The 27,376-nt window shown below is 42.3% G+C and overlaps 4 protein-coding genes across 4 annotated transcripts; 1 reads left to right on the top strand and 3 right to left on the bottom strand.

Moving 5' to 3' along the window:
• Positions 1-2,427: 2,427 nt before the first annotated feature.
• LOC117843815 (cytochrome b-c1 complex subunit 7-2, mitochondrial) lies at positions 2,428-5,170 on the bottom strand. Its single transcript, XM_034724531.2, has 4 exons — positions 4,905-5,170; positions 4,611-4,768; positions 3,325-3,372; positions 2,428-2,644 (listed from the first exon to the last, which is right to left on the bottom strand). The coding sequence occupies exons 1-4, from the start codon at positions 4,999-5,001 to the stop codon at positions 2,576-2,578; spliced, it is 372 nt and encodes a 123-aa protein (XP_034580422.1). The 5' UTR covers positions 5,002-5,170; the 3' UTR covers positions 2,428-2,575.
• A 199-nt stretch (positions 5,171-5,369) lies between these two features.
• Positions 5,370-7,864, bottom strand: LOC117843814 (uncharacterized). Its single transcript, XM_034724530.1, has 7 exons — positions 7,113-7,864; positions 6,897-7,003; positions 6,691-6,756; positions 6,474-6,556; positions 6,130-6,176; positions 5,960-6,038; positions 5,370-5,866 (listed from the first exon to the last, which is right to left on the bottom strand). Exons 1-7 carry the CDS (start codon positions 7,352-7,354, stop codon positions 5,774-5,776), a joined length of 717 nt encoding a protein of 238 aa, XP_034580421.1. The 5' UTR covers positions 7,355-7,864; the 3' UTR covers positions 5,370-5,773.
• Positions 7,813-14,078, bottom strand: LOC117843813 (zeta-carotene desaturase, chloroplastic/chromoplastic). The gene is made up of 14 exons (XM_034724528.2): positions 13,775-14,078; positions 13,172-13,296; positions 12,939-13,073; positions 12,553-12,625; positions 12,067-12,140; positions 10,278-10,382; positions 9,873-10,117; positions 9,695-9,782; positions 9,510-9,552; positions 9,269-9,425; positions 8,948-9,076; positions 8,687-8,759; positions 8,325-8,489; positions 7,813-8,224 (listed from the first exon to the last, which is right to left on the bottom strand). The coding sequence occupies exons 1-14, from the start codon at positions 13,929-13,931 to the stop codon at positions 8,066-8,068; spliced, it is 1,728 nt and encodes a 575-aa protein (XP_034580419.1). The 5' UTR covers positions 13,932-14,078; the 3' UTR covers positions 7,813-8,065.
• A 6,470-nt stretch (positions 14,079-20,548) lies between these two features.
• LOC117846251 (uncharacterized) lies at positions 20,549-25,237 on the top strand. Its single transcript, XM_034727377.2, has 10 exons — positions 20,549-20,797; positions 21,802-21,896; positions 22,029-22,096; positions 22,246-22,289; positions 22,482-22,559; positions 23,438-23,591; positions 23,877-24,047; positions 24,482-24,550; positions 24,631-24,711; positions 25,019-25,237. Exons 1-10 carry the CDS (start codon positions 20,652-20,654, stop codon positions 25,019-25,021), a joined length of 909 nt encoding a protein of 302 aa, XP_034583268.1. The 5' UTR covers positions 20,549-20,651; the 3' UTR covers positions 25,022-25,237.
• Positions 25,238-27,376: the final 2,139 nt, after the last annotated feature.

The raw sequence follows: 27,376 nt of genomic DNA, 5'->3' as shown, positions 1-27,376 counted from the left end.
TGTACCCTTCGATCTTCCTACCACCAGCATGCATCTGTTTTGTTGAGCGAGAGATGCTCCTGACTCCTGATGAGGCAATGCTGCAGACAAATTTGGAATGAAAATGAAAGAAAATCGAGGGCACCATGCTGGGAATCTTTAGGGTTGTCAGGAAAGGGAATAAGGTCATAATATTATATTAAATTGAGAAGATGTTTGGAAATTCACCTGCCTGACATTCCTACTTTATGTGGTCAAGAGATGTTTGGAATTTCGTACGGTTGGATGCTTGTATGAAATTATTTTAAATTGCATGGGAGTTTTTCCCCCCCTCTATTCTTATTGCATTCCAAATGTTTCTAAACAAGCAATCAATTGTTGCTTTTGATTAAAATGAGAACTTAATGCTAGCTCCTTGCAAGTGCTACTGTGATATCCCAATCATGCTGCAGCACCCTTTAGTTAAGAAAAACAAAATTTTCTAATCTCCCATCATGCAAATGCATTGCTCATGAGCCACAGCAAAGGGGCATCTTTCCTCTACGCACAAAGGGGCATAATAACCTAATTAGGCGCCATGATCCCAAGTCCACAGCTGTGATCACGTCGCCAAATTACTTGCATCCACAAAATGATGGCTCATGCCCTACCACTATTGGTGGGCGGCAAAAGATGGGCACGGATTATTGTCTATAATACAGCGTCAGCTTGGATTCTTTGGAAACATTATTGTGAAATGAGAGGGTCAGTCACATGACACTCAACACGGTGCCCATTTGGTCTTGTTGAAATCTCTTTCCTGCAGGGTTTCTCACATTTATTTTTTAAAAAAAAATTGACTTCAGCATTCCAAACACGGCCTAAGTTATAGGAAAAATTTGATGGTGTTTCAATCTGCCAAACAATCAAATTTACAGTGGCATGCACTGCAAGAAACCAAAAAAAAAGAAGCAAACATTGGCCACATACACAACGGCGTCGGCCGAATTCAGGTACGCGTATGCGATCCAGTCCGGAGCAGGCGTTTTATGGCGTTTGTCTACAATGGCTGGAAGAGGCCAATGGCCTAGGAGACACAGACAATAATGCAACAATGTTTGTCCTCCAAAAAGGCTGCTGCTAGGACTGTACCATGCATGGTGCACAGGGGGAGAGGGGGCCCTTTCACTTTCTCACAGTCTCTGTCACTCACTCACTCACGGCAGCTGATGAGGCTGCTGGCTGATCCTGATCATGTGCACGCCATGGCATGGTGGTCACTGCTGGAGTGCCGGGACAATGGAGGTTGGGGGAGGACCCTGCTTGCGATCCACTTATGGAGGCTATCCAGGGCTGTGAAAGCTACATATCATCCACTCAGAAAAGCCAATCATTTGGGGATGGACATATGGAAAAGTATGAGCATCCAATCATGCCAGATAAACTCACTGTCAAAAGAGCATATATGTAAGTGTAGGTAGCCAGGTAGGTAGGAAGGTGTGGATTAGGATGAGATTAATGACAATGGTGTCTAATTTTTTTTTGAAGGAACTGCAATGGACAATCTTCTTTGTGGTGTATCATGTGTGTACATGCTGAGAGGTTCTGCAAGATTTACCAGCCATATGCAGTTGCAGTAGGTAGTCACATGCGTGGTGTACACACTGTGCACATTCAGACAGTAGCAGGGATCCAAAACCCAAAGCTAGTTCCTGTTCACATACTTTGCAGATGGGTACAAACATGCCTTTTATGGGATTTGGAGTTTCTGCGGTCTTCTTCAGCATCTTGCAAACACAAAAGACTCGGACAGATGCCAGACACATCTCAGTACCTGGGTTAAAGGTAACATGTACAAAGGGGAAGTTGGTGAAGTTTCAAAAGTTAAAAAACTTGGGAACACACGGGACCAGTGGTGGACTGGTGGTGGAGACTGGAGAGGTGGTTTAACCTTCTACTAGTTCCAGCCTTCCAGGTTTCAGAATCCATCTAAACGGAGAAGGTTCAGAGTCATACCCAAGTCTCTGATGCATCCCTACTTCAGCAAATGGCGGAGCTCATGCCCAAGCCTCTAATGCATCCCTGCTTCAGCAAATGACGGAACTCTAACTCAATTTTTAGTTCTTTTGTATAACACACAACTTTTAACCGGGTCAAGCAGTGAAAAACACACGGAACTTACTTTCCTTCTTTTCTACGGAATACAGGAAGAATTCCTTTACACTGCATGTTGATATTGCATCGCACACCCAAACTTGGAAGACAGCCAATGTCTCCAATTCTGGTACTCCCATTCTGTCATTGCAGTTCTAGCACGAAGTAGCAGCTTTGATTAGCACACGATTGCTCATCATGCACTACACCACTGGAGTACATGATTTCGCGATCCGCTTCAGGTACAATTCAGTCATTCAACTAATTTGAAAATAATTGACACAAAACTGTACTCAACAGTAGCACCGAGCGGACTTCAGTAACGATATCCCAGTTCATTCAAGCGTTCATAAATATACAAGGCTCCATCGACCGTAACATTTTACTACAGTATCATATTACAGTATCAGCTGCTGCATTTTATTGCGTTCATTGTTAGATCATAAGTAACAAAGAAAGCGTTTTATGGGATGGTTCTCTGGTACAGGGGAAGTGCTCCAAGTGCTTCACGCTCTGCTTTCTCCTTTTTCACCTGCAATGCAATACAGATGCATCAAAAAACAGCCATAGAGGGATGATTTTACCATGAAATATTTCCAATTGGATATGATTAAGTGGAAGTACTATAAAATATTCAATTAAGGTTGAATCTTAACAACATTTAATGGAAAAGTGCCTTCAATGCATAGGTTTCAGCCATATACTGACATACCATCATCGATTAATACATTGATGACACATTCTACAGACAACAGGTGATGAAACAAGTGAAATCAAAACAAGTAAACAACAAAGTCACAAGACAAATCCATTACATTGTTAGACTGATTCTCCTTTAGATGATCAGTTGATCACCATTCATCAATATCAAAGGTGACAACAATACTATGCTTTCATGTCCTCCTACAATTGATGATACAAATATACTGGACAATGGTAATAAGAAAACTCCAAACTGAAAAGGTTTATCTTTACATCTTTTTTTTGTTAACTACCATGCAAGAGCAAGAAGCACAAGCTGCATAGACTATGCACAAGAGCAAGAAACTAGCAAGTCCCATGCAATCAAGATCCTTTACCGATAAGATATGCTGGTATAAGGAAGCAGAAAACAAGTATGGACAAAAAAACAGTATCACGAGAAGTTTATGGTCAAGTGATTAATCATAACTGGAAAGAAACGAAATGATTAGGAGAAACAAATGCACTCACAAGACCAAGCATGTCAGAAAGGTAGCTTCTGAATGGCGTCTGTATTGCCTGTCAAAAGAAATCAAGGTGTCAATTCATTTGATGCACGGACCGAAGTCTCAGTGGATTCTAGAAACATCATAAATAAATTTAGTGGTGACTGGCAAAACAATGCCTATTAAAAATTTATGTTTGTCCCATCAGGCAATCAAAATAGAGCCTGATAGCAGCATTTAACAAACAACCCTTGGTGAATTCCAGATGCGACTCTACCAACTAAATGAGTTATATGATACCAACATATATCTAGCTGCATCAACCTCTATATATACAGCACAGCAAAAGAAGACATGGAATAATTGCGCTGACCATACATGGCTATAGCTATCACAAGTTCACAAACAGACGTCAAACTAGACCTGCGGGGGGGGGGGGGGGGGGGGGGGGGGTATGACGGCCCCCCGGGCTTTGGCTTAAAAAGAAAGACCTTCTCACGCAGGCCTAGAAAACCCCCGAACCCCTGCCCCACCCTTACATGGCGGCACCTGCGCCCGCGTGAGCCTAGGCCGGGCCTTGCAGCATGCTTTGGTGTGGGATAGACGAGGAGGTTTTTTTAACCCCAGCCTGAAATTCGCTCCCACGGGGAGTCGAACCCAGGACTTGAGGAGTGCCACTCGGTTCCACTAACCAACTCGGCTAGGGAACCTTAGGCCACAAACAGACGTCAGAAGCAGGAAAACCCACATTAGCAATCAGCCAATCACTAAAGCTTCCACATTTTCCATTTAACAAGCACATAAAAACGATGTTCAGAACCCATCCCTAATCACCTACACAAATAATCGTTATCCAATTCGTGACGCAAATCCTGCTCGGAAGTCGAAACTAACCCACTAGGAAAAACTACACCTAAAATCAATGTGGCAATTTACCATATCCACCACCACAGACTAAGGCATGAGTGACTACAGTGAGCATTACAAGCATACAACCTCTGACTCAAAAGAGCTCAAAAGGGGGGAAATCACACCAGCGATAACTAAAATCCTTTACTACTTTCTGTTTCCACAAGTTCACAAGGGTCTAGGTCGATTCTACAACCCAATCCCAAGCCCAATGATCATTCACTTGTTCTGCATCCAATATTCCAATTCCTATGAATCCACCTAAACTTAATATGGCAATCGAGCAGAACCACCACCACCAGAGTCCGGAAATGCAATTATCTAAAATTACTTCCGTTCCCAATTGGCAATTGCATACAGCACATACGAATTACAGAGCGAGGAACAAGCACAAATTCTGACCTGGACTTCGTCGGGGAGGTACTTGTGCTTCATGGAGAGGTCCATGGCCCGCTTCAGCCGCTGGTTACGGGCGTCCACCACCTCCCGCGGCAGCCGCGACAGCGCCTCCTTGATGTCCAGGTCGTGGTACGGGTCGTACAGGTCGTCGTATCGGAGCCCTGCACCGACGGCAACAAGGAATCCGATCAGTGACGCCGCCGCCTACGAACCTAGCATAGCCTACCTACCGGCGGCCGGTCGATTGGCCCAACTAACCCTTGGTTCCTAGAGGGTGTCGGGGAGAGCGGTACGGACCGTATTTGCGGAGGCGGGAGGCGACGGCGTTCCGGTGGGCGCGGGCCAGCGGGTTCCGGCGCGGGTTCACGAACCACGCCGAGAGCTTGGAGAGCATCCTCGCGAAGGTTCCTCGGCCTCGTGTGCGTGGTTTCGATGCTCGCCGGAGTTGCAGAGAGTTTTGGCTTCCCACCGTCACCACCGGCGCTCTTCCTGCCTCTCTGGCGTTTGGGTAGGTGGCGGAGCTCTACTCCGAGAAGGCCGGAGAAGCTTCCGGAGGAGAGAGAGAATATGGGCACAAGATGGGCCGGCCCATTTAGGCAAGCTCAGCGGAGGTCAAATACAATGGATGGACAGAAGAAAATGTTTGTTTGGAACAAGAGCCGTATTTCTTTAGTATACACATTTAATCCAAGGATTTCAATTGAAATTTGTACCTGGATCATTGGCGTAAAATCTTTCTAAAATATCTGAAGGGAAAAATGGTTGATGTGATCTTTAGTTATTTTTTTTTATAAAATAGAACTGTTTCATGCAACTTGCAAAAGTACAAGTCTTCAAAGTCCAATCAGTGTGACACATTCATCTTAGCTACTGCACTCTACTTTTTCGCTCGCCCTGACTTTGTTCCACCCTTGAATCACCACAATTAAAAGTTCCATTAAATGGGTACAATTAGAAGTCAAATGGCGCCATTTGTTTCTATCAACTCCCTTGATCCACTATCTTTGCTCTCTGACGCCAGAAAACGATGGTTTCAGTTTCAACATTGCTTGCTGCTTTCTGAAATGGAGGTCTGGCAGACAGCTTTGAACATTGCTGTCTCTGACGCTACATGGGAGTATTTCTGATCATGTGTGGTATTGCATACTGCACATTCCACTTCAACCTCAGCTGCCTTTCCGCTGCTCCGGAGCAGACACAAATATCTGACCGATGGCCTCGAGCGCAGAGACGTCCCAGCTCTCAGAGTGCCGAACCACCTGAACAAATGCAAACAAAATTTTGGAATATTTTCGATTTCCTTTGATCAAAGAGAAGGTAAGTTTACATGGTTTGGGTTTTGCAATCACTACCTTGTAATCTTCGTTAAGATCATAGGTTGTGTTCCCTCGGATCGCAATCAAGGGCCTCCATGGAAGCCTCAAATATGTCCTGAAAATAGCAGGGCGTGTTATCAACGGAGACAGCCCTCTTTAAAAGTACTAGGAAAAATCAAACATTTTTCTTAAGCTTGCAGAAGCACCTTAGTTTCCATGTCGCTTTGACGAACCTTGTTTCAACCCTCAAACCCTGTGAGATTTGTTACAATTTTAAAAATCCGCAGACTGAACGTGTTTCTACATGGATCTTATGTTCATACTCTTTTTTTCTCAGATAACAGTGTTACTAAAAAAAATGCTCAGTTCAGCTAGGAGATAACCTACAAGGCTACAACTCTTTCTTGTTGTAGTACAACAAGAAGAATGGCAAGTGAGTTCTTACAATTCAGAACTAAAACCTTTTCAGATGCCAACATATAATTGCTAGTCAGAAACAAAGTTACCGCAAACAAGTCACTGAATTCCAGTCAACAATGGCATTTGTTACCTTTTCAATGTTTTCGAGCTCAAGTGAAGGGCTGTCGAAGAACGGCACCAGCAGGTCCAGATTCTGAGAGTACCTAGACAGTCCTATGAGGAACAAGAGTGCACCCTTCCTTAGTCACAAATTCCTCAGCTCTTAAACAAATAAGGAGACATCAGGCATCGATATGGCTTTGCTTCACCCAGTTAACAATGTTCCACAAGAGAGTTGTTATACATACCACGGAACTTTATCGTCGGATCCTCAAACAAGCAATCTTCAGTGTATATTCCCGGAGTGAAATCCCCTGCAACCCTAGAGGAGTTGGTTATCATTTCTCTTGCGCGCATCAAAATTTACAATTTTGTCAGCCTCTGTTCTGCAATCTGTATCTGCCACCAAGCAATCCCTGATGAAAGAACACAGCAAGGTGCCAGGAACCCGTACCGGTGAGGAAGTAGGCGCGCCGGTAATCGTCTTGGAGCACGGCGAGCACATCCTCGACGCTGTCGCAAGGCGGCGGATCCAGCGCCTTGTCCTCCTGGGCGGCATCCCTGCGCGGCCGAGCCAAGAAAAATGTTGGATGCCACGGAATCCAAATTCCAATTCCAGAGCGGACGATGAGCTTGACGAACGAGAGGCTAAGGCGCTAAGCTAGGTTGCCTGGGCTTCTTGCTTGGGGATAACACTCTGAGGAGCTCGGTGACGGCGCTGACGGCCGCCCTGACCGCCGGCGGCGCGTCCGGCGCCGCTCGGACGACGCCCGCCGCGAAGCGCCGCCTCCGCCGCTGCTGCGAGACGTGCGAGCCGGAGACGGGCTGGAGGACGCTGCCGGCGGCGGCGGGCGACAGGTGGCCGCTAGACGGCCGGGTCAGGGACAGCCCGGCGGCTGGGCTCGGCGCCATCAGCCACCAACTGGCCGCTTGCTCAAGAACAAAACCAAACGCAGGAGCTCGCGCTCTCGTGGCCGTGAGAAACTAGCAGGTCGTAAGGCCTTCGGGACGACACGCGACAGCTGCCCGCTGTCTCTCACTCGCTGCCACCACTCGTCGCCGGTGACGGCGGCAGGCAACGCCGGAAAATGACCGGTTTCGGTTTCCAGCACAGCGGCCGGCCGGCGAGGAACAAGACATCTTCCATGAGCCAAGTTCAATTGCAAATGGCTAAACAATAACGAAATATCCATAAGAACTGAAGAGGCTAGTAGGAAAGCTTGGAGCTGTATTCCTCAAATAGAAAGTAAAAAGAAAACAGTTGCTAATACATAATGTGTGTATAAGAGCCACAGGACCAAGATGAATCAACATCACCAGTAAAATCATACAGCAATTTCCACCAGATAATTACTTGCTATTTTCTCGCGAGGCCTAAGAACAGTGTGCACTATATATCAGTGTCAGCAATCGATCGTCAAGTTCCAGCTGAACACACACACTGCCTGATGTAATCCCGTATGCCACCTAGACACCTGGTTCTCGAATCAGGAATCTGAAACGCCACTGCGGGGAATAAGGCAGCAGCAGATCTAATGCTCAGCTCAGATTTACAAGAGCTCGCCAGCCACCAGGAGCGAGAATGATATAATCTGGCCACTCCAGCATGTGCGATGGCAAGGCTCAACTTGTCTGCAGGACTTGGACGTTCCCCAGCGCCTTCTCGCTGTCGTCGATCACGAGCTTCTTTCGCAGGGCCAGCAGCTGCTCTCCAGCACCGCAGATGTAGGCTGCGGTTCGCCTGCCTGAGAGAGTCGCTCCTTCCATGCTGTCGATGTAGTCCTGGACGCATAACACAATATTAGGAGCATCCCTTCAAATTAAATCCAGTGATAACATTTTATTGTTTCCTGATCCAGTGATTCCTGTAGATGAACAATACCTGTTTCGTGTAAGATCCAGATAGGAAGAAGTTCTTAACAGGCGTCTTCTGGTCAGGTCTGAATGGGTCATTTCCAGGAGCCTCACGATACAAAGATTGTCCAATTTTCACCACACTGGACCATGTGACTTCCAATCCCCGGGCAGATGGGAACAATTCAACAACCTGCAGGTAATCATATGTAATGGTATTGAGGTTAGCTTGGGAGAATATAAATATATAATACAATCACAAGAAATCTCGTTTCTCTTTAAGTACTTTCAAATGAGATCTTGCTTAGTTATTTGTAAAGTGAACAACCTGCAACAATCAGTTATAGCAGTAATAAGACAAAAAAGAACATATGTTGTTTTCGAACCTACCTGCTTTTGAACCTTACTGATGATCTCCTCATTTGGCAATGGCATGTATGGATCACCAGGAGTTAGCACAGCTCTGCAAATGAATCAAGTGTTGAAAGTGAATACATTTGCACAAGGAAATCAATTTGATAGTTGAAACACATTAGTTAAAACATGCTGATAACCTAGCAAGATAAAGTGTATACAAAACCGAACTTCAAAACAATCCGTCAAAAAGTGAATACTATCAAGAGCGCTGAATCTTCAAAAATGTAGGCTTACTGGATCAGGGAACCTTGTCCTTCAATGTAGTAATCAGCAGGAGATGAGAGTGCAAGGTCTGAAAAACAGGAAAAGTCCGCATCTGCAGTGTACAGGAGGTTATCCAAACCGACCGCCTTTTCCAGTTGTCTACATCAAAGACGAGAAGTATCACTGAGCAAGCACAGAGAAATGCAATTTGTATTTGCACAAAATATCATTTAGAAGAAACAAATGTAATCCTCATGGAAGATTCGTATATGACTGGTGAGCGTTGCAAATTACTGGGTCTAAAACCAATTAAGTAACAAAAATACAAAATAAACAGGGGACATCAACTACCTTGATTTCTCCAAATCTTGAAGTTCAGTAACCCATCCATTGTACCGAAGCTGAACAGTGACAACAGGAACACCATCTAACTTGTAGATATTGTCGAACATTTCCCATTCCCTCCATTCTGGCGGTAGTAGTCTTTTGATCCCCGGGACATCGCAAGCTGTGCACTTATCAAAACCAAGTTGAGTATGGTTGGAGGTGTTAGTTACAAAACAAAGAGAAGACAAGGAAGCAGAAAATGAACCTGCAACGTATGCATCAGCTTTGATTATCTCTCTGCTTGTGGCCTAAAAATATCCCGAGGACAACAATATAAGTATACAAATATAAAGAATAGTTCAGGCTACATAATTCGTCATATTTTCCATCTCTGATCTAGCTGCATAACCAAGCAAAGCAGAAACTGATATACTGATAAAAAAATCTTACCTTTGTGAGAAGAAGGCCTTTAACATAGGTCTCTCCATCAGGTGATTTCTCATACAAAACCTCCCTGCATCCCCACCTTAAGTGAAACCTGAAGGATTTGTTACATGATGTAAGTTTTCAGATCTATGGTAGTACCTAGACAAAGACAATTCACAAGAAAACTTGTCTGTCATCATACCTACCACCCCTGTCTGTTATGTACTTCTTTATCGGGCCACTTAAGTACACATCAGGCGAACCCTTTAGCATGCGTAACAAAGATGCCTCTGTTTTTGTGGCAAACAGGGTGAAAATTGTAAGCATGCATCGTGCACTAATATTATCACAGTCGATGAAACCCAGAGCATAAGCAACAGGATCCCACATTCTTGTGATGCTCTCCCGAGTACCACCTTTGGACATGAACCAGTCACTGAAACTAACCTGAAAAAGGTACACTGGCAAATTTACATTTAAATTGAAAAAAAATAGCTATCACTGGGTTATAATGGCACAAATTTAAAAACATACTTCATGAACACTCCTACAGATGTCCTAGATATACACTCCTAATGAATCTTAAACAAAAGCCATGAATACTTACATCGTCCAAGTCCCGCACTTGCTGCAATGCACCATCCGGATCAACCAGAGCCCGAACAACTGGGCTTAGGGCAAGAGCAACTGCATTTCTTGCTTTATCATACACCTGTGACATAATTCAAATGTTTTTGAATTAAAAGGTTTAACGAAAAGTATGTAATTAAGTAGTATGTAGTTACTAAACAAATTGACAAGCGACAACACCTCAGTCCTTGTTTCAAGTGCACTTAAAAAGAATCCTTCACTTCCAATGAGAATGGCAGTGATAGTTACAGGGAAAAATAAGAAGTTTTACAATTTAGACTAAAAAAAGAACTAAATATTAACTGCGAAATAAACCACAACTCTCTGTCTGACGATAACACGATCATGAACAAGCTTTGCTAATTTAAGTTAGTCTCAAGGATATGTAGTTAGGAATCTATGAGGACTTTACTATGCTTTCTCCATGGCTTATAACAAGAATAGGAGTGCAAATATATTGTGAAAAATTGTACTATTACTGACATTTAATAATTAGCTGCAAAGTGCAAACTATTTCAAATGGCATAGCATGCTTGTGCATATATCCTGTATGCAATAATTCGCATAAAAATATGACAGGTTGTAACAATTCTTAAAAAGAAATCCTTTGTAATCACATGAACGCGGATGATGTAGTGCTAGTTGATGAAAGTCGAGCAAGAGTAAATAGGAAACTGGAGTTGTGGCAAGAGTAAATATATCTCAGTAGAACTAAAACTGAATATATGAGATGTGACTTTGGCACTACTACACATTAGGAGGGAGATGTCAATTTGGAAGGCCAAGTAGTGCCCAGGAAGGATACATTTCGATATTTGGGATCAATGCTACAACGAGATGGGGATATTGATGAGGATGTTAGTCGTAGAATCAAAGCGGGGTGGATGAAGTGGCGCCAAGCATCAGGAATTGTGACAATAAGGTACCATTAAAGCTAAAAGGCAAGTTTTATAGGACAGCGATTAGACCTGCAATGTTGTATGGTGCAGAATGTTGGCCTAAAAGAGACGACATGTCCAGCAGGGAAATGCGTATGTTGCTTTGGATTTGTAGTCATACGAGGGAATGAGGATATACGTGATAGGTTAGGGGTAGCACCAATTGAAGAAAAGCTTATCCAACACCGGCTGAGATGGTTTGGACATGTCCAACGAAGGCCTTCGGAGGCACCGGTGTGCGTAGTGGAACCCTAAGGCGTGACAGTAATGTGAAGCGAGGCAGAGGAAGACCAAAATTGACATGGGAAGAGGCAATACAAGGAGATTTGAAGGGATGCAATATACCCAAAGATTTAGCCATGGATATGAGTGCTTGGAAATCAGCTATTCATGTGCCCGAACCCTGATTTGTGGCTCTTGTTGGGTTTCAACTCTAGCCTACCCCAACTTGCTTGGGACTGAAAGGCTATGTTGTTGTTGTTGTTGTTGTTGTCTTTGTAACCACATGAAATGGGAGAGGGAAGACCACTTTCAGGAGTGTTGGTGTACGGCTACAAATATGTGAATACAGATGGAATTCAAAGAGAATGGCACAAAACGTATCAGAAGGATGTAACATGTTTAAGTGGTTGAATAATGGCAGCTTGAAATAGTCAGCATAGGGCAAGACTCATGATCATGATACTGATAGAGCTCAAGAAGAGAAAATTTATGGCAGATGGGAAAGCATGTAATTCCAAAAGGTGAAGAAAGAAATTCAAGACTAAACTAATTTCATGAGTTGATGTTCTCCTTTAATATTATAATAGTCATGAATTATGAATTTACCTTGAGTTGGTTAGTTCTGAGGAACGCTTGAATACCATGTAATGGGGCTCCCACCGGAAACCGAAAATCAAGTTCTGTAAACCAAGGAAATTAAAATGAAAAATTACATTATAAGTTCATGGAAATATACAACAAAATATAGTTCAGTTCAGTTGTAGCATGACATGTTATGCTTTATTACAACTGGCTTAATTCAAGATACATACTGCAGGACTAAGTAAATAGCGTGCCACAGTGGGCAACACAAGCATTGTTATTTCTTGGAAAATACAAATCAATCCCTTAGCAGAACATGCAAAAACAAGATCAAAATTTTACTTCTTAAACTCGACTAGTTGGTTAATACTTAAACACACTAGAAGCAATTGCACTTTTCTTCCCTATCATAGGCATAGAGCAATTCCAAAAACAATTAAGAATAATCAAAATATTGCAGTATAAAAGTACTCCACAAAAAATTGATGGGTATATGATAGCTGAACATACCACCAATTGTGCCCCCTTTGTTTACAAAAGTATGTGTGTGCTCCTTCACCAGCAGATTATTATCAGCGCCAACCTAAAATACAATGAGGTTTAATTTCATTGCTGTTAAATCTGTCCAATAAGGCAGCAATACCAGTGCTACAATCATCAACCGGAAAGCCACTGAACCAATTCGTTCACATACACAAATAGGCTAGCACATTTCTACCTGCCATACACTCCAGTATTGTAAGTTTACTTCACTCTAGGAACTATGAAGACATCCAATTTAAAAATGTCTCCAACTAAAACTAATTCAGATTTATCTAAGTAGGGCAGTCAAGCTAACAGTACAATTAAACTAATTCAGTATGTGTCCAGTGACCTCAATGCACAGAGGCCTGTACCTTCTTCATGAGGCGGAAAAGATTGCTGTAACACCCGAAGAACACGTGCAGGCCCATCTCGATATGGTTTCCTTGCCTATCGACAAATGAGCCAACCTTGCCGCCAATAAATGGCCGGGACTCATACAAATCAACCTGCAAAACATATTATGCCCAACTAAGACAATTAAAAGGCAGTGGCATTCCTGAATAAGAGATCATTTAGCTCTGCTGAAGGCAACCGATAAGCTAACCTCGTGGCCCTGGTCCAAAAGCTCGACAGCAGTGGACATGCCGGCAAGGCCTGCCCCAATGATGGCCACCTTGAGCTTTGGCCCCCTGTAGTGCTCCGGCTCAGGTGGGAACAGCCCTTTGGGAGCTGCCACACATGTAAAAGATCCTCATTTAGAATTTCCAAGTCAACCTGGCATTTCAGCCCAAAGCTATTGAAACTGAAACAGAACTGACAGCACAAATTCAGAAAAATTGGAGCAATCTACCCAGAATTCTACACTTTTGGTCAGAAAAGAGAACACCGGCAGGGTCTCTAAAACACAACTATGAGAGGCATTTCCAATTATAAGATATTCCTAGAGCATAGGAAAAATCACAGTACCATGAATGAACCTCTGAACCAAAATCAACATGATACCGATTTCCACACATATAGATAGCCAATTTGGAGCTCCAGGTTTGATTCCAGCCCAAAAGGCAAACTTTTTATGGCCTAAGGGAGTATTGGAACTACAGTGTGGAAATCCCAGAGAGGATTAACAAAACATTTAACAGTCTATGAACCCACTTCCAGCTGACACCGCCCCCAGAAGAGAAGCGCGAGCAGGGCAACGCTAACTCACCGTTGACGCCCATGTCGGAGACGTTGCTGTCGAGCGAGCACCGCACGACGGCGGCCCGGCGCGGCGGCAGCGGTAGCGGCGACGCCCCAGGCCGCGCCCGGCGCCGGCGGGCGGCGAGGGCCGGGGCCAGCGTGGAGGTGGCCGCCACGGAGGCCATGGCGCGCGGCCGGCTACTACCTAGCAAGCGCCGCGGCGGCAGCGAGCGCGCGGTGGGGCGGTGGTGGGAATGGTGGCGGGATGGTGGGCTGGTCGGCAGTGGTAAAGAAGAGGGAGGGAGAAGGGGGCAGTTTTGTGTGAGGGGAGGGAGGGGGGATGGAAGCTCGGGAGGGGATGGGGCGGCGAAGATGCCGTCGGGCGGAGGATTTGTCGCGGGGCCTCGTGGCAGCACCACGCCGCACCAATCGTGGTGAATACAACGCACAACGTTACAAACAATGCAAGCAGCACTTTCCCAGCTTCAGTCAGATTCTGCTACGTGCACAACGGCATCTACGCATTGAGGAGTAACACGATAGCACTAGCCACCCTCCGTGCTTAAAAACTTGGTAACCGTCCCCATGGTATTTTATTAAGAAGAATTCAACCAGAGTCTGGGCGATTTGAAATTAAGGGACGACTCATTTCTTTGTTTAGTATTCCTTTCTTAAATCGGAGTTTTGAGTTAGCTTGAGTGAGGGATGGAGGGGCATGAAATTTCACTAAGAAAAGCTTACTTAATCGAAACCTAGCCGAGAAAGGTCATGAAAATTAGACCCTGTTTGTTTCAGCTTCTCGGGTCAGCTTTTCGGCTTTTGGCAGCCAGAAGCTGGAAAGCTGAAACAAACAATCCAGTTGGCTAGTTTTCGAAAATGAACCGAAAGCTGGAAAGCTGGCTGAGAGGAGCTTTTCCTAGCTTTTGGTGTGCTGAGAAGATAAAAATTTATTAAAAAACCAATAGCAAAAGGTCAGCAACCAAAAAGCCAGCTTTCAAAAAGCTAGCTTTCCAGCCAAAAGCCCAAAAGCAGAAGCTCAAACAAACGGGCCTTAGTCCCTCTAATGCATAGCGATGTCGCCTCTGTGGTTAGGGTTGTAACCGTACTTTGAGTCACAAGCCACTACCAACTCCTTGCACAAGGACCCGTCACCACATGTCGGTTCACCCAAACCGCCTAGAAAATTAGTGAGCAACTTTTTTTTATGCAGCTTGAATTTCACTCCCATAGATGCTCCAAAAAGATCACGGCAACCACTAGACTACAGACCCCTTTGCCTCCATACTCATGTAGCAAATTCTTTTTTTTTTCATGAACATGGCTTAACATGATTTTCAGAGAATAAAATTAACTATACAACATTCCCGACCAAACTAGTCTGATCACATCTGGATGGGAGAGGGGATGTTAAAAGTTAAAGTTTATATTTATATATGGATAATATGCGACTAAAAATATCTCCGTAGCTAATTTGAATAAATCCTTAGGGCATTCATGTTATTTATGATAAATGTGGAGGGAACTTATGGAAAAGGTGTAAGACCTAAAAGATGATTTGTATTGGTAGCATTCTCCTCAAAATCAAGTGTTTTCTCTTTGCCAGAGCTATGCTCATCTCTCTTTAGTTTGCGGCATGTTAGATGATGTTCTAAACCACAATTTGTGTCAACTAAAATGAGTGATGCACATACATATCTAAGATGTTTGAAATATAGGACTTTACCATTTATATCTTTTAGAAATTTATTTAATTTATAGAACTTATGATTGTAAGAAGTATTTTAGGATTAACCTATATGCAACATGCAAATTCTATGACAAATCAAAAATTGCACAAAGCGATCATAATTCAAATACAGAAGTGCTTGATTGCAGGTTCTATATGAGATATCACTACCTTTTTTACGGATGCGGGGTTTCTTGTCGCCTTTCTAGTCACATACATATACACTATATGAATACCATATTAATAAATAGAATTGCATGGCGTACATTCATACGCAACTTTGGTACGATGCTTTCTCGTTTTGTTAACTTTCTCAGGTGGATATAGTTTAATGTATACTGATTCTACTAGGAGCTAAAGTTTCATTGAGCGGGTGGATAGAGATAAGTGTTCTTTATAATTTAGACATAATATATATTCAAAAGAAAAGGAGTATGCAAAGACCTTCAAATTTGTGGGTTTGTGTATTGGGGTACCCGTAGAAGATGAATAAAGAAATGACGCGGCGGTGGATGAAGTTTTGGGCGGTAGTGCTCCTTATCGTGTACCTCCACGGTTGTGGGCGAAGCACCATGGTCGGCATCTTCCATAACTTTCCCCCTGCCCAACAGTCCCTCCCCACTAGGAAACCCAAGACGTAATCATGATTACCGTTAAGAAAAAAAATAGGTATTGTAGTTTCTGATGAAACAAATCAGGGCTTTGACATGCAGCATCTCTTCGTCCGTACGTAGACTTGGTTAAAAGAACTCGCTCTAAATGATAATCATTGTTTTGTTTTCTAACTGTTCTCTATGACTGAATGTTCCTCTAGAGTCGCAACTTGGTTGTTTTCAACATTCAAAGCTTGATAAACATAATGACTAAAATCAATTTTGCTTTTCTGATTAAAAAATGTGATTCTCTAAAGGGGGAAGGATGGCCCATTTAATTTCCCATGCTTATCGACTGATGCACCAATTATCGACTCACTTAAATGCACCAAGATTAGTAGAACTAACTAACTATCGCCATAGTTGACCAATGGGCTTTCGAAAAACAGCAAAAAATTAAGTCCAATACGTTACTGGACTGGACAGGGACCAAAAGGCCCATAAGGGCTCAGCGTTTGAGTTGGGGGGCCTTTCAGGCGGCTGACGGCTAGGCCGTTCTTCTATTATCAGCCCGCCAAGGCCCAGAGATGGTGATCTTCGTAGCTCAGCGTCACCGCAGCCGATGGCATTTGTCACGTCCGGTTTTAAAGGCAAAATCAGATGACTATCGTACGTGTGTCAGGATTAAGTTTCATATACGATAACTTTAGTAAATATTAAAAAATTACATAACTAGGAATACGATAAAAATCTCTAGTACAAGCAGTGGATCTCCAACAACTTCACATGTAGTTGACTGGGGGAACGTACGTGTAGCAATTCTTCAAAGTTTTCAAGTTGTCTTGTACTGAACAATAGATATAGCAAGTGTAAGTACACTTATGGTTGGTACTCAGCAAGTATGAGGAAATGTATAGTGTAAGGCCAAGTCAAGGAATAGCTGAGTGATTTAGTGCATTTAATCACTTTTAAAGTTGGTCAAGTTTTATTAGCAAGCTATTTACTAGAATGTAAGTTTATACCACCCAATTAAGCATAAAGATAATTGAACAAGCACATAAATAAAGCATAAATAAAGCAAAAGTTAATTATTCTTCAAGTTCAATTATCATGCGAGGGTCCAGACCGCTCTTGACCGTGAGCACGACTGATAGTTTTACACTCTACAAAGGTTGCACACTTTCATCATAAGTCGCGTAAAAGTTCAAGAGAACTTTAGACCTAACCATGCTGTGTAAAAGTAGGCACTTATCATACTACTGAGGTGTGACTGCATAGAGACACTACGAGGCCTTTACAAAGATTCCCTAGTAGGTAGTAGTTTGGTAAGGTTTCGATAGTTGCATGTGCATAACCCTCCCCTAAGGTGAGTATTTGCAAAGAGAATACCACTCAAAAGAGTCGAGCTATACCCCATCACAAGACCCCTCTTGCCCTCTCGGTAAAACCACCACAAACCAGAGTCTCTAATTAGTAAGCCAAGACTAGAGCCCGTTGGTCTTATGGTTGTACTGTTTTCCTAAGTGGTCACTCTATGTTCCAATTAAGGCATGTGAATGGATGTAATTAACAAAGATACATACATAAATAAATCAGGTTCATCATTGTTCGTTACTTCCCACCATAAATCACATTGTTCATTACTTCCCATCATAAATCAGGTATAGCAACTAGCATAATTACCTAACAATAAAAACCCAGATCGACAAGGAATAATATGGAAACTAGATAAATCCTTAATTAGGACCCTTCAAATTAAGACATAGGTGTGCCAAGCATATATGTTTCATATATAAATATTGTATATGTTTCATATATAAATATTGTATAGGATAAAATGTGATCAAGGCACAACTTGCCTTCCTTAAAATCTTATAGCTCTTCAGAGTCTTCAAAGGCTTTTTCTTCAGATTCCTCGAACTACGCTCTATCTAGCGTCACACAATCATCCAAAGTCCAAAGCAACTAAACAAGCAAACAAATACATCTAATAAGAAACAGTACACCAAACAATAAAAACATATTAAAACAACACTTTAAAACTATCATATGTGTTGCAAGGATCGCGTGAGCGTGAGAATCACTGGAATCGGAGCTAAAACAGAAAAGATGTGAGATGAACATGGTTTGAAGGACCTAGATGTAAATAAAGGTAAACTATAGGGCAAGCAAATGATATTTCCGAAGTCACACCAAATAGTGCCCGTGATCTATAAAAAGTTAAGGCTTAGATTAGATTGATAGAAAACTAATCTATTCAGGGTATGGATGAAACAAGATACAAGGAACAAGCTAGTATTACGAGATCCTCCAAGGGGTCAAAATGTAAAAATAGCAGGACCTTCTTCTTCCTCTAGCCGATGGCGAACAACAGCTCAGTCGGCCAAATCGCGGCGACTGATGTGGTCCCAAGCTCAAGCGAGAGGCACAGGAAATAGGGGAGATGGAGGGCATCATGCAGGGGTCCTCACCGGTGACGGGGAGGACGGATTTCCGCTGGAATTTGGCACACGGCGGACGGAGGAGATGGCGACTCGGTCTTGCTCGGCGGCGCTCCTCCGGCGGCAGGATGGTGACGAGAAGAGGCGGCAGGTATGTAGATAGGCGAGGGGATGCTCAGGGTGGCGGCCGCTTGCTCCTTCGGGATCGGGTCGCATGAATTGGTGGAAAACTGGCAGCATCGCTTGACTCGGCCCGTCGGCTAGCTGGTTTGCAGGACGGCGGCGCAGCGCAGGCGAGTCCTCAGGCGGAGGCAGCAGGGCACACGAGGCTAGGGGTCCGCGTTTTATAGGGCGCAGGGGTGGCGTGGCTGCCTTGGCGCAGAACTAAGGATGGCTACCGGCGACGGCATATGCGCAACAATTGCAGCTGTGCGGCTGCTGGGCTGGGTCGGAGCAGGTTGGGCCCAAGGCTCGGCCCAGACGAAAAGGGTTTCTATTTCCCGTGAAAGAAAAATCCAGAGTAATCCAGATAATTCATTTAATTCACAAAAAATTCCAGAAAAAATCCCAGAGGTAGATTGGGATATGAGAAATCAAATAAAATACTTTGTAACCCGTGAAAAAGGAACTAGAGCCTTCTAATAAATAGATTTAGCTCTAGGAAAATGAGAGTAGATTTCGGGAAAAGCTGGAAAATTTTCAGAAGAACCTAATCGTCGTATAAACGCCTTTTTAAATCTTTTTCACACTCACGCAGAAAGAAATGCAACCAGCATGAATGCAACAAACAAAAACCTATAGTTCATTAAGTTAATTTAGAAAAAGATTTTAATGCCTAATAAATTCACATAAGACCTTATACAAAGTTAGAGAAATCTAATAAATTTTATTTAATTGCAGAAGATGAAAATTAGGGTGTTACAACATTCAATAAATTTTATGATATCCTCTAGACAAAACAAATTTTATGATATTCCATTTACAAGAGAGAACAACCAGGAGCCCGCAGAACACAACTTGATTGTTGATTGCACAAGTAAACTCCCTTAATCTTCTCACAAAAAACAGAAGGTCTTGATTCCAAATCAATATCGAAACCACAATCGACTTTCTCTTTTTCAAAATAAAATGAAACAAATTATCTATCATGCAAGTACTTCTAGTTGTAGTTGAGGCACTTCCGCTAAAACTAAAAGCACCCATTCAAAGTTATCAGTGCACTTGGAGCTAAAACGACAAGTAAATCATTGCAGCAAAGTAGGAATAAAAGTATCAGTTCTAGCTAGGTCCGTTTCTATTTCTTCAAAAGTACTTTATTCCCAACAATGCTCAATTTCACTTTAGCAATTGCATAATGAAATGCTGACAATGTTAAGTGTGGGAACGTCGTATCTCTGTGCCACGCTTCTTATTTCCAAAAATTTAGAATAGTTAGAGGAATACGAATTAACTATGATGTGAATTGAGAAAAATCTCCTAACAAAGGATATACTTTTTCAAATTGTACGCTGGTGGTGTAAGTAGGAAAATCAAAAGTTCCATTAAAATCATAAGGCAAGCACTTCATACATCTGCTAACAAATTCTTCATTGCCTTTGATCTTGTAGTTTTATCTATAGGATACATGACATGGAGTAGGAAAATCATAGATGAAGTTCAACATGCTTGAGTACCAAGGATACTCAATAAGTTTTGGAGAACCTTTTATATAAAATAGACCTAAAAGTTTCGCATCTGTAAAATCAATGGATCATTGCGAACAACAAATCACTTGGCATCTTGCATATAAAACATGGTCTCCATATGTGCTTTTGACCATTGTTTTATGAAATCCTAATAAAATTATTATGCGAATCTTTGAGATAAATATATGCATATAACTAACTTTTACGTTTCCAAAATAAATATACATCTCACAATTTGTTGATTGTCAAAATTTTAAAGTTTTGATTGAACTATAAAGATGTAATTTTATATTTGTATGTGACGAGTTGGAGTCCCTCTCAATATAAAATCCCCAAACCATGGCAGGGTGCGGTTGCCGCTTCACAACTTTCCAACCAAAAACCCCCAACAGGCGCACGAAACGGGAGCCGTGGCCGCGAACGGAAACGGAAAGCTTCCCCATCCCCGTGCTGCGCTCGCATGGACTCCACGGCGGCTGCTGCGGCGCAGGCGCCGGTGCTGCTGGTGACCAACGACGACGGCATCGACGCGCCGGGCCTCCGCTTCCTCGTCGACCAGCTCGTCGCCGCGCGGCGCTACCGGGTCCTCGTCTGCGCGCCCGACACGTAAATGTCCCCCCTCCCCATCTCGCCTCGCGATCCCTCCCATCTTGCTTCCAACTTCCTTCCGATTTCTTGCTTCCTTGGTTCTGTGGTTGGTGCTTTGTGGATATTCTGTGGTAGGATCACGGGATTTTGGTCAGTGCCTTGGGAGGAAGTAGTATGCGAGAGGGGGGAAACAGGAACTTAGAGGGGGAAAATTTTGTTTTCATCCCTTATCCTTTTGGCATTCTCACCCAGGAAGACGAAGAAGAGGAATGAGTGATAGAAAAATTCTTTTGTTTCCGTGAATTTTTTGGATTTGCAGGTTGCAGCAGATGATGCAGTTAGTTCCTGTTCTCCCTGTTGGTCATTGGTGCGAAATTCTGGGGCCTAATTTTACTGTAAAAGAAATAAGAAAAATAAATTCTTGATCTTGAGAAGTAATTTTTTGTTAATTAATCTTGTTTTGTGTGGAGTTTAGAGTTGTTTTCGGTGTGGCTAAGTCGTTTTCTTGTAAAGAATGAAATAGTGAACTTGCCCTTGACATGATGAATCTACAAAAGCAGTTTGGAAGAAAACAAATAATATATTTAATCGCTGTGTATGGAAGCATCAGCTTTGCAAGATGCTGTGTGCACAACATGGAATCGGACATGTTTTGGAATTATTTTCACTGATTAGCAGCAAATACACCATCCAAGTTGCCAAGTTGCTTTCACTGAAAAATGCTTGTGAGTATATTGTGATGTACAAGTTATGGTATGGGTGTACCTAAGCCAAACAAAGAAAAATAAACAAGAAACAACTATGGTTCATTTAGTCAAGGTCTTCTTAACAAAACTATGATTTGTCATTGACCTTATCTATGCACATGGTTGTTGAGAAGGAAACTGAAAAAATATGAAGAAAAGAAAAACTGTCATGTAGTCTTTTAATTAATTGTAGTTGGCCACGGGTCAAGCTAATCTTGTGGCACCAGTCTCCTTCCTAAGTGTTTTATATTTGTCTACTTTTCATAAAAAATGCAGAGACAAATCGGGGGTTAGCCACTGCATCACATGGCGCCCCGCACTCCGCTGTAAACGTGTTGATATAAGTGGTGCTACAGCATTTGGAGTTTCAGGTTTGTCTGCTATTGATTCCTTCAACTTATGGCATATAAACTTCCCCATATAAGATATTTGGAATCACATTAAAATTTCAAAGACATCTTTTTTGCATGCTGAGTGCTCATGTTTTCTCCTACTAATGCTAGGAACTCCTGCCGACTGTGCCTCTTTAGGCATCTCTGGGAAGCTCTTTGATGGTGTGGTTCCTGACCTGGTGAGTTTTGAAGTATCTTAATAGATATACCAGATATTCTTATTATGCTTTTATTCTAAATTCTGGTTACAAATAGTTTCTTTATTTACATGTCCTCTAGTCATAAACACTCTTGAGTTCCATTCTATTTTATATGATCCTTAATGCAGGTACTTAGCGGAATCAACATTGGAAACAATTGTGGATACCATGTGTAAGTATCTCTGTGTCTGTCGATACATATGTACTCATGATCTTAAACATATATAGCTAGAGTTATGAAGTCCTCAAAACTCAAGATTATCTATTGGAAATTGTAACAGCTGATTAGATGCGATTTTAGATTCAGAAATAAATATATGCATTTACCAGTGAATCATGAGTGTTTTTGCTTTTTAATTTGCAGTATTTATTCTGGAACAGTTGCTGGTGCTAGGGAGGCTTTCTTATATGGGATTCCTGCAATAGCTATGTCATATGATTGGTATGCAAAGATTTTTCTTCTTTGATTCTATCAGATGTACAAAAACCACTTTCTTTCACATTCAGCAGCTAGTTATTTGGTGGCAAAAAAATATGATATGTTTTTGTATAACATTTTTATACTTTATTTCTTTCTTATAGAGCTGTGCATTTCATGTGAATGATCTATATGTCGATAGGCTCTTCAGTTTTACTGCTGATCTAACCTAAGAATACTGGCTTCATTGATGGTTATATATATCCTTCAGTACATGTTGTATACAGTCATTGTATAACATGTTTGAACCAAATCCTTTTTAGACAAAATGGACCATAAAGTTAACAAGATGGTTCGGGTACATTGTTTGCAAAGGAACAGTCGTTACATGCTCTGTTGTGTCCTTTCAGTTTTAATTGAAGCCTTTGAAGTGTTTAACAAATGGTATGATACAGTCTAAAGTATGAAAACATAGAAGTAGTTGACTGATATTTGGTGATACCTTTCAGGAAGGCCTGATAGTTGACTGCATAATCGCTTTTACCTTTCAGGAAGCCCCATTTTCAGCCAATGGTTGATATAGAAAATGAATTGACCTCTGATAAGAAACTTTTTTGTGTGCGTGCGTGTGGCATAACTGCATTTGTTTTTTGGGAAGTTGAACTAATTCCAGTTTCGTATAGAACTTTATAATCCTACGTTCAGATTATTTGAACATTTATGGCTCTTCTGCAATTTCAATAGATCTCAGAACCTGTTAATCTATGAAACACTAAAATTCAATTTTGATGTACATATGTTCAATATTTGTATATTCCTGCTCTCAGCCATGTCATCCTATGTGCTGAATCTATGCAAGTCAGTCAAAACTGAGAACTCTATTTGATCTCCCAATTGTACAGGGTTGCAGGTCAGAGCAGTGTTAATGACCTCAAGGTGTCTGCAGAGGTTTGTATGCCATTGATAAATACTATTGTGACCGAGATCAAGAATGGAACATATCCTAAAGGATCATTCTTGAATGTAGATGTACCAACAGATGCTGCACACCACAAGGTAAATATCCAACAGTGATTTGAAGTAAACTAATGCGCTTTTTATAATTGTACGGGGGTAGCAAACCTAAATGCATTAAGCTATACATGTACAACTGGACAAACTATAGAGCATGGCCCTGGACATGTCAAAGTGCTAATAATTTTTTGTTTCTGCTGAGTTTCACTTAATGTCCAATGTTAATGGATTTTGCCTCGGAATATTTGTAAAACATTTATGTCAGAATCTTTGTTTATGAACAGATGGAAACCTAAGTTTTTTTATCTGTCCTGTTCTTTGCAATAGGGGTACAAAATTACAAAACAAGGAACATATATGGCCAGAATTAGTTGGGAGCAAACTGTTTACAAGAAGCCTGCAGTAGAAAGTTACCAGACAGCAAACATGGATGTTGACGGTGAAAAGGACAGTGAACTAGTCACACCATCAGAGAATGACCTATTATTTAAGAGAGTGGTAAGTTAGCGTTTCCAAACTCCATGCTATTGTTCCAATCACATTTGAACTGGATTTCATAGGCATCCTTAAAGAAAGATAGTTTTCAAAGATAAAACCATCAAATGTGTAGAGAATTAGAATCTCATCTCATCTCTTGAGGTCATACTATTCTACTTTTGTGATGTTCAATTAAAATCATGGGATGCTGCCTGCTTCTCAGTTATTAAGTTTAAATGGTGTTGCATTATTGATATTTCTGCAGTTTTAAATGGGGAGTAGCTATACTTAAATAATAACTGCTTGTGTCATTGTGGATCTCTGGACATTTTGTTCTCATTTTATTTTATTGGTTCTCTTTTATTATGCTAGCTACACTAAAACATATCTCCTTTTGAATTAAAATGGATGACTCAATGTGTATTAATGGTTTTTGTTGATGGAATTCCAAACAGCTTGTAGGGAGAAGTTCTGATGGAGTGGAAGGAGAGGACATGGACCACATGTCCCTAGCAAATGGATATGTAAGAATGACCTAGCTACCACACAGCTTCCATTTTTCTTATAGAAAAGATTTCTATTAACTATGTCTTGTTTATTCCAGATTACCGTTACTCCTCTGGGTGCTCTTTCCCGCACAGAACCAGATGCCATACCCTACTTCAAAGCTTGCGTGTCACGCCTGGTTGGAAATTTTGCTTCTCTTGGTCGTTCATTTTCTAGAAGCAGAGTAGCTTGAGCCGAACAAAATTTCTAAAGCTGTTTATTCATCACCATGATCAAATTTCATGTTTCTTTTCCTAATTAATTAACCTTGTTACCCTGCATTGCAAGTTTACCACTCTTACTGTTTGGCATAATGTGTGGCATAATGTGACAATCACTGTCAGCATATATTCTGCTCCATAGGTTGCCTCTGAACTATGCATTCACAAAGAGATGCCCTGCTTCTTGGCCACCATTTGACTCATCTTTCATGTGTTGCTTCTCAGTGATCAGGATGCTTACCAGGCCGGCTGGACAGAACCTGCTGATGCAATTGCCCGCAATGTCACGAATAAATCCACATTGATTTCAGGCATTCTGTTTATTGCTATTGATGCACTGCCACACTATGTAGTACAGAAACTCATAATTTTATGGCGTATGTATTGCAGAACTACGGCCTTTTGTAACTATGGTTCTTCAATAATTCATTGGTCTTGTAATTCTGTGGTTTCTCTTTATAGCAATTATAATAGCTTGCATTATAGCCCCTCTGCTGTTAAGTAATTGTCAGTTTTGACCAATCATGCGTGGCTCGGCAACTTGTGAGAAAATATGACCAAAATACTCCTCAAATTTATCTCAAGCATAAGTTACAGGGTTGAATGAGAAAGGGTAGGCCTAAGAAGGGCATCATGGGAGACATGCATCAGTACATGTTGCAAGTTCTGTTTTGATTTAGAATTTCAAGAGGAGGAAATTGTATTCTTTATCTGTTGCGACCAAAAGGTGAATTTACACTAAAATTCCGCACAAAAGGTGTGGTGTCCGGCAGGAGGTCCCACTTGTCAGGTGGTCTGGTTCAGGTCTAACCAACCCGAATTGTTACTGATGCAAAGAGAGCCATATAAACATGTGAAAGAAGAACCCGTCGGTAGGTGATAGTATAGTTAAATCAGACATCCTTTTGAAATTAAAAATTAATCTGGTAACTGTAAATTAAACTAGTTCGAAGATAAGGTAATATAATGTGAACCAACACATACATAAATCTTTGCTTAAAAAAACATGTAAATCTTTTTTCAACAACTTCTTCAGACGTAACCTTTGCCTCCACGACGACGCTCTCCCTCTCACACACACACGAGTGTCGGCAATGCCGGCTTTCGCTGAAAGATATTCGTTTGTGTTCTGGCAATTTTTCTCATAAAACAAACACAAGCCGAATTGTCCTCTACGACTTTGGATCCCATGCGTTGAAAAAACGTTTTCGATCGATACACTTTGAACACACACACACACACACACACACACACACACACACACACACACACACACACACACATATTCTAGTCCAAAATACACATGAGCATGTCCACTTGGCAGCCATTCGTGCGAGGGAAACGAGGGCAAGAGACACCTCAGGGCACCAAGAAATTGACAGGCGATTTAATACCAAAAAGCTGGGACAGATACACTCTAACAACCAGACCTCCCATGCACACAACTGTACAGTTACAATACTCCACAAATACAGTACAATACAATTCCAAGGTAAGGCACTTGAGCAAACATGTGTCTATGTACAAGGAGCTCAACCTCACACTCATTTTTCAAGCTCAAACAAAGCACAGGTGGCGTTTCAAACTCACTGGTACAATTTCAAACCAAACACAAAAGGGGGGAAAATCATAGAAACCTCTCTCTCTCTCTCTCTCTCTCTCTCTCTCTCTCTCTCTCTCTCTCTCTCTCTCTCTTCTTCAACCTCAGAATTTTTTCAGTTTTCGGGTTTCGGAAAGCAAAGGCGGTAATGGCCAATGAGGATCCTCATAGAAGCCACAAACGATAGTGTAGGATGAGAACTCTAGGGAGGCCTGAGCAAAGGGAGTGGTGCTGCTCTCACACACATAAATACACGCCATTGCTGGCCGCTCCTCCAGAGCTTCAGAGCTTGAGCTTCAGGAGCGCCGGGTGGCGGTGCGAGTCGATGAGGATCGACCACAGCACCTGCACGTCCTCGTCCTGGCAGGACTGCACGTCCTTGTACAGGAGGTGCATTCCCCTCCCTGCCAAGCAAACTCACAAGTTAAACAATGCAATCGGATTATTGCTCAAGAATGTTCAGAAACAAGAAGGCCAAGAAGAACATGTTTGCAATGATGCACCAACATCACAAGAGAAATGCAACAAATTCACAAGAAAGATCGAATGCCGGATGCGGTTGCAGGACCGGATGATGATCATAGGCAGAGAGAGGTAGAGGAACTTACGGTTCCGGCGCTCGGAATGCGCCCGAACCCACATCCTCCTGAGAGGAGAGAAGAGGGAGTGGAGCCACCCCATGGAGCAAAAAACAACGAGGAAACGCTGTGTCTGCCGGGCTCCTACGCCAAAAACTCCCGGGGGGAAATAGGCAGGTGGAGGGGTGGAGACGGGGTACCCATCAGGGTGGCGTTGCTTTTGGCACGGGGTAGGGGTGAAGTCTATTGCACTGTACTGCCCCGGCCCTCAGGCTCTCACATTGCTGCTGCTTCGTTCCTTGCAGGTGCAGCCCAACCGTCGGTGTCCTCTGCAATCTATTCTGGTATCTTGTCCCTTTCCACTCCTCACTCTTCCTACCTCCTCCTCCTCCCCATCTCGCTTTC

This window comes from Setaria viridis, chromosome 2 (genome assembly GCF_005286985.2).
Source record: "Setaria viridis chromosome 2, Setaria_viridis_v4.0, whole genome shotgun sequence".
NCBI classification, from domain to species: Eukaryota; Viridiplantae; Streptophyta; class Magnoliopsida; order Poales; family Poaceae; genus Setaria; species Setaria viridis.
The sequence above is the reverse complement of the archived record's forward strand: the minus strand, read 5'-3'. Positions and strand labels throughout refer to the sequence as shown.

Bases quoted from the DNA above. Each gene is read 5' to 3' on its own strand.
- LOC117843815 (XM_034724531.2), bottom strand. From the start codon at position 5,001: ATGCTCTCCAAGCTCTCGGCGTGGTTCGTGAACCCGCGCCGGAACCCG. The intron at 4,769-4,904 runs GTCCGTACCGCT...CCGTCGGTGCAG, and splicing joins CTCCCGCCTCCGCAAATACG to GGCTCCGATACGACGACCTG. The intron at 2,645-3,324 runs GTGAGTGCATTT...ATTGCATTGCAG, and splicing joins TTTCTGACATGCTTGGTCTT to GTGAAAAAGGAGAAAGCAGA.
- LOC117846251 (XM_034727377.2), top strand. From the start codon at position 20,652: ATGGACTCCACGGCGGCTGCTGCGGCGCAGGCGCCGGTGCTGCTGGTG. The intron at 22,290-22,481 runs GTAAGTATCTCT...TTTAATTTGCAG, and splicing joins AACAATTGTGGATACCATGT to TATTTATTCTGGAACAGTTG. The intron at 22,560-23,437 runs GTATGCAAAGAT...CCAATTGTACAG, and splicing joins ATAGCTATGTCATATGATTG to GGTTGCAGGTCAGAGCAGTG.
- LOC117843814 (XM_034724530.1), bottom strand. From the start codon at position 7,354: ATGGCGCCGAGCCCAGCCGCCGGGCTGTCCCTGACCCGGCCGTCTAGC. The intron at 6,557-6,690 runs GTATGTATAACA...TGTTCCTCATAG, and splicing joins TCCGACGATAAAGTTCCGTG to GACTGTCTAGGTACTCTCAG. The intron at 6,177-6,473 runs GTAACAAATGCC...CAAATCTCACAG, and splicing joins AGCTCGAAAACATTGAAAAG to GGTTTGAGGGTTGAAACAAG.
- LOC117843813 (XM_034724528.2), bottom strand. From the start codon at position 13,931: ATGGCCTCCGTGGCGGCCACCTCCACGCTGGCCCCGGCCCTCGCCGCC. The intron at 12,626-12,938 runs GTACAGGCCTCT...ATTGTATTTTAG, and splicing joins TTTTCCGCCTCATGAAGAAG to GTTGGCGCTGATAATAATCT. The intron at 9,426-9,509 runs GTTCATTTTCTG...ATAAGTGCACAG, and splicing joins AGCTGATGCATACGTTGCAG to CTTGCGATGTCCCGGGGATC.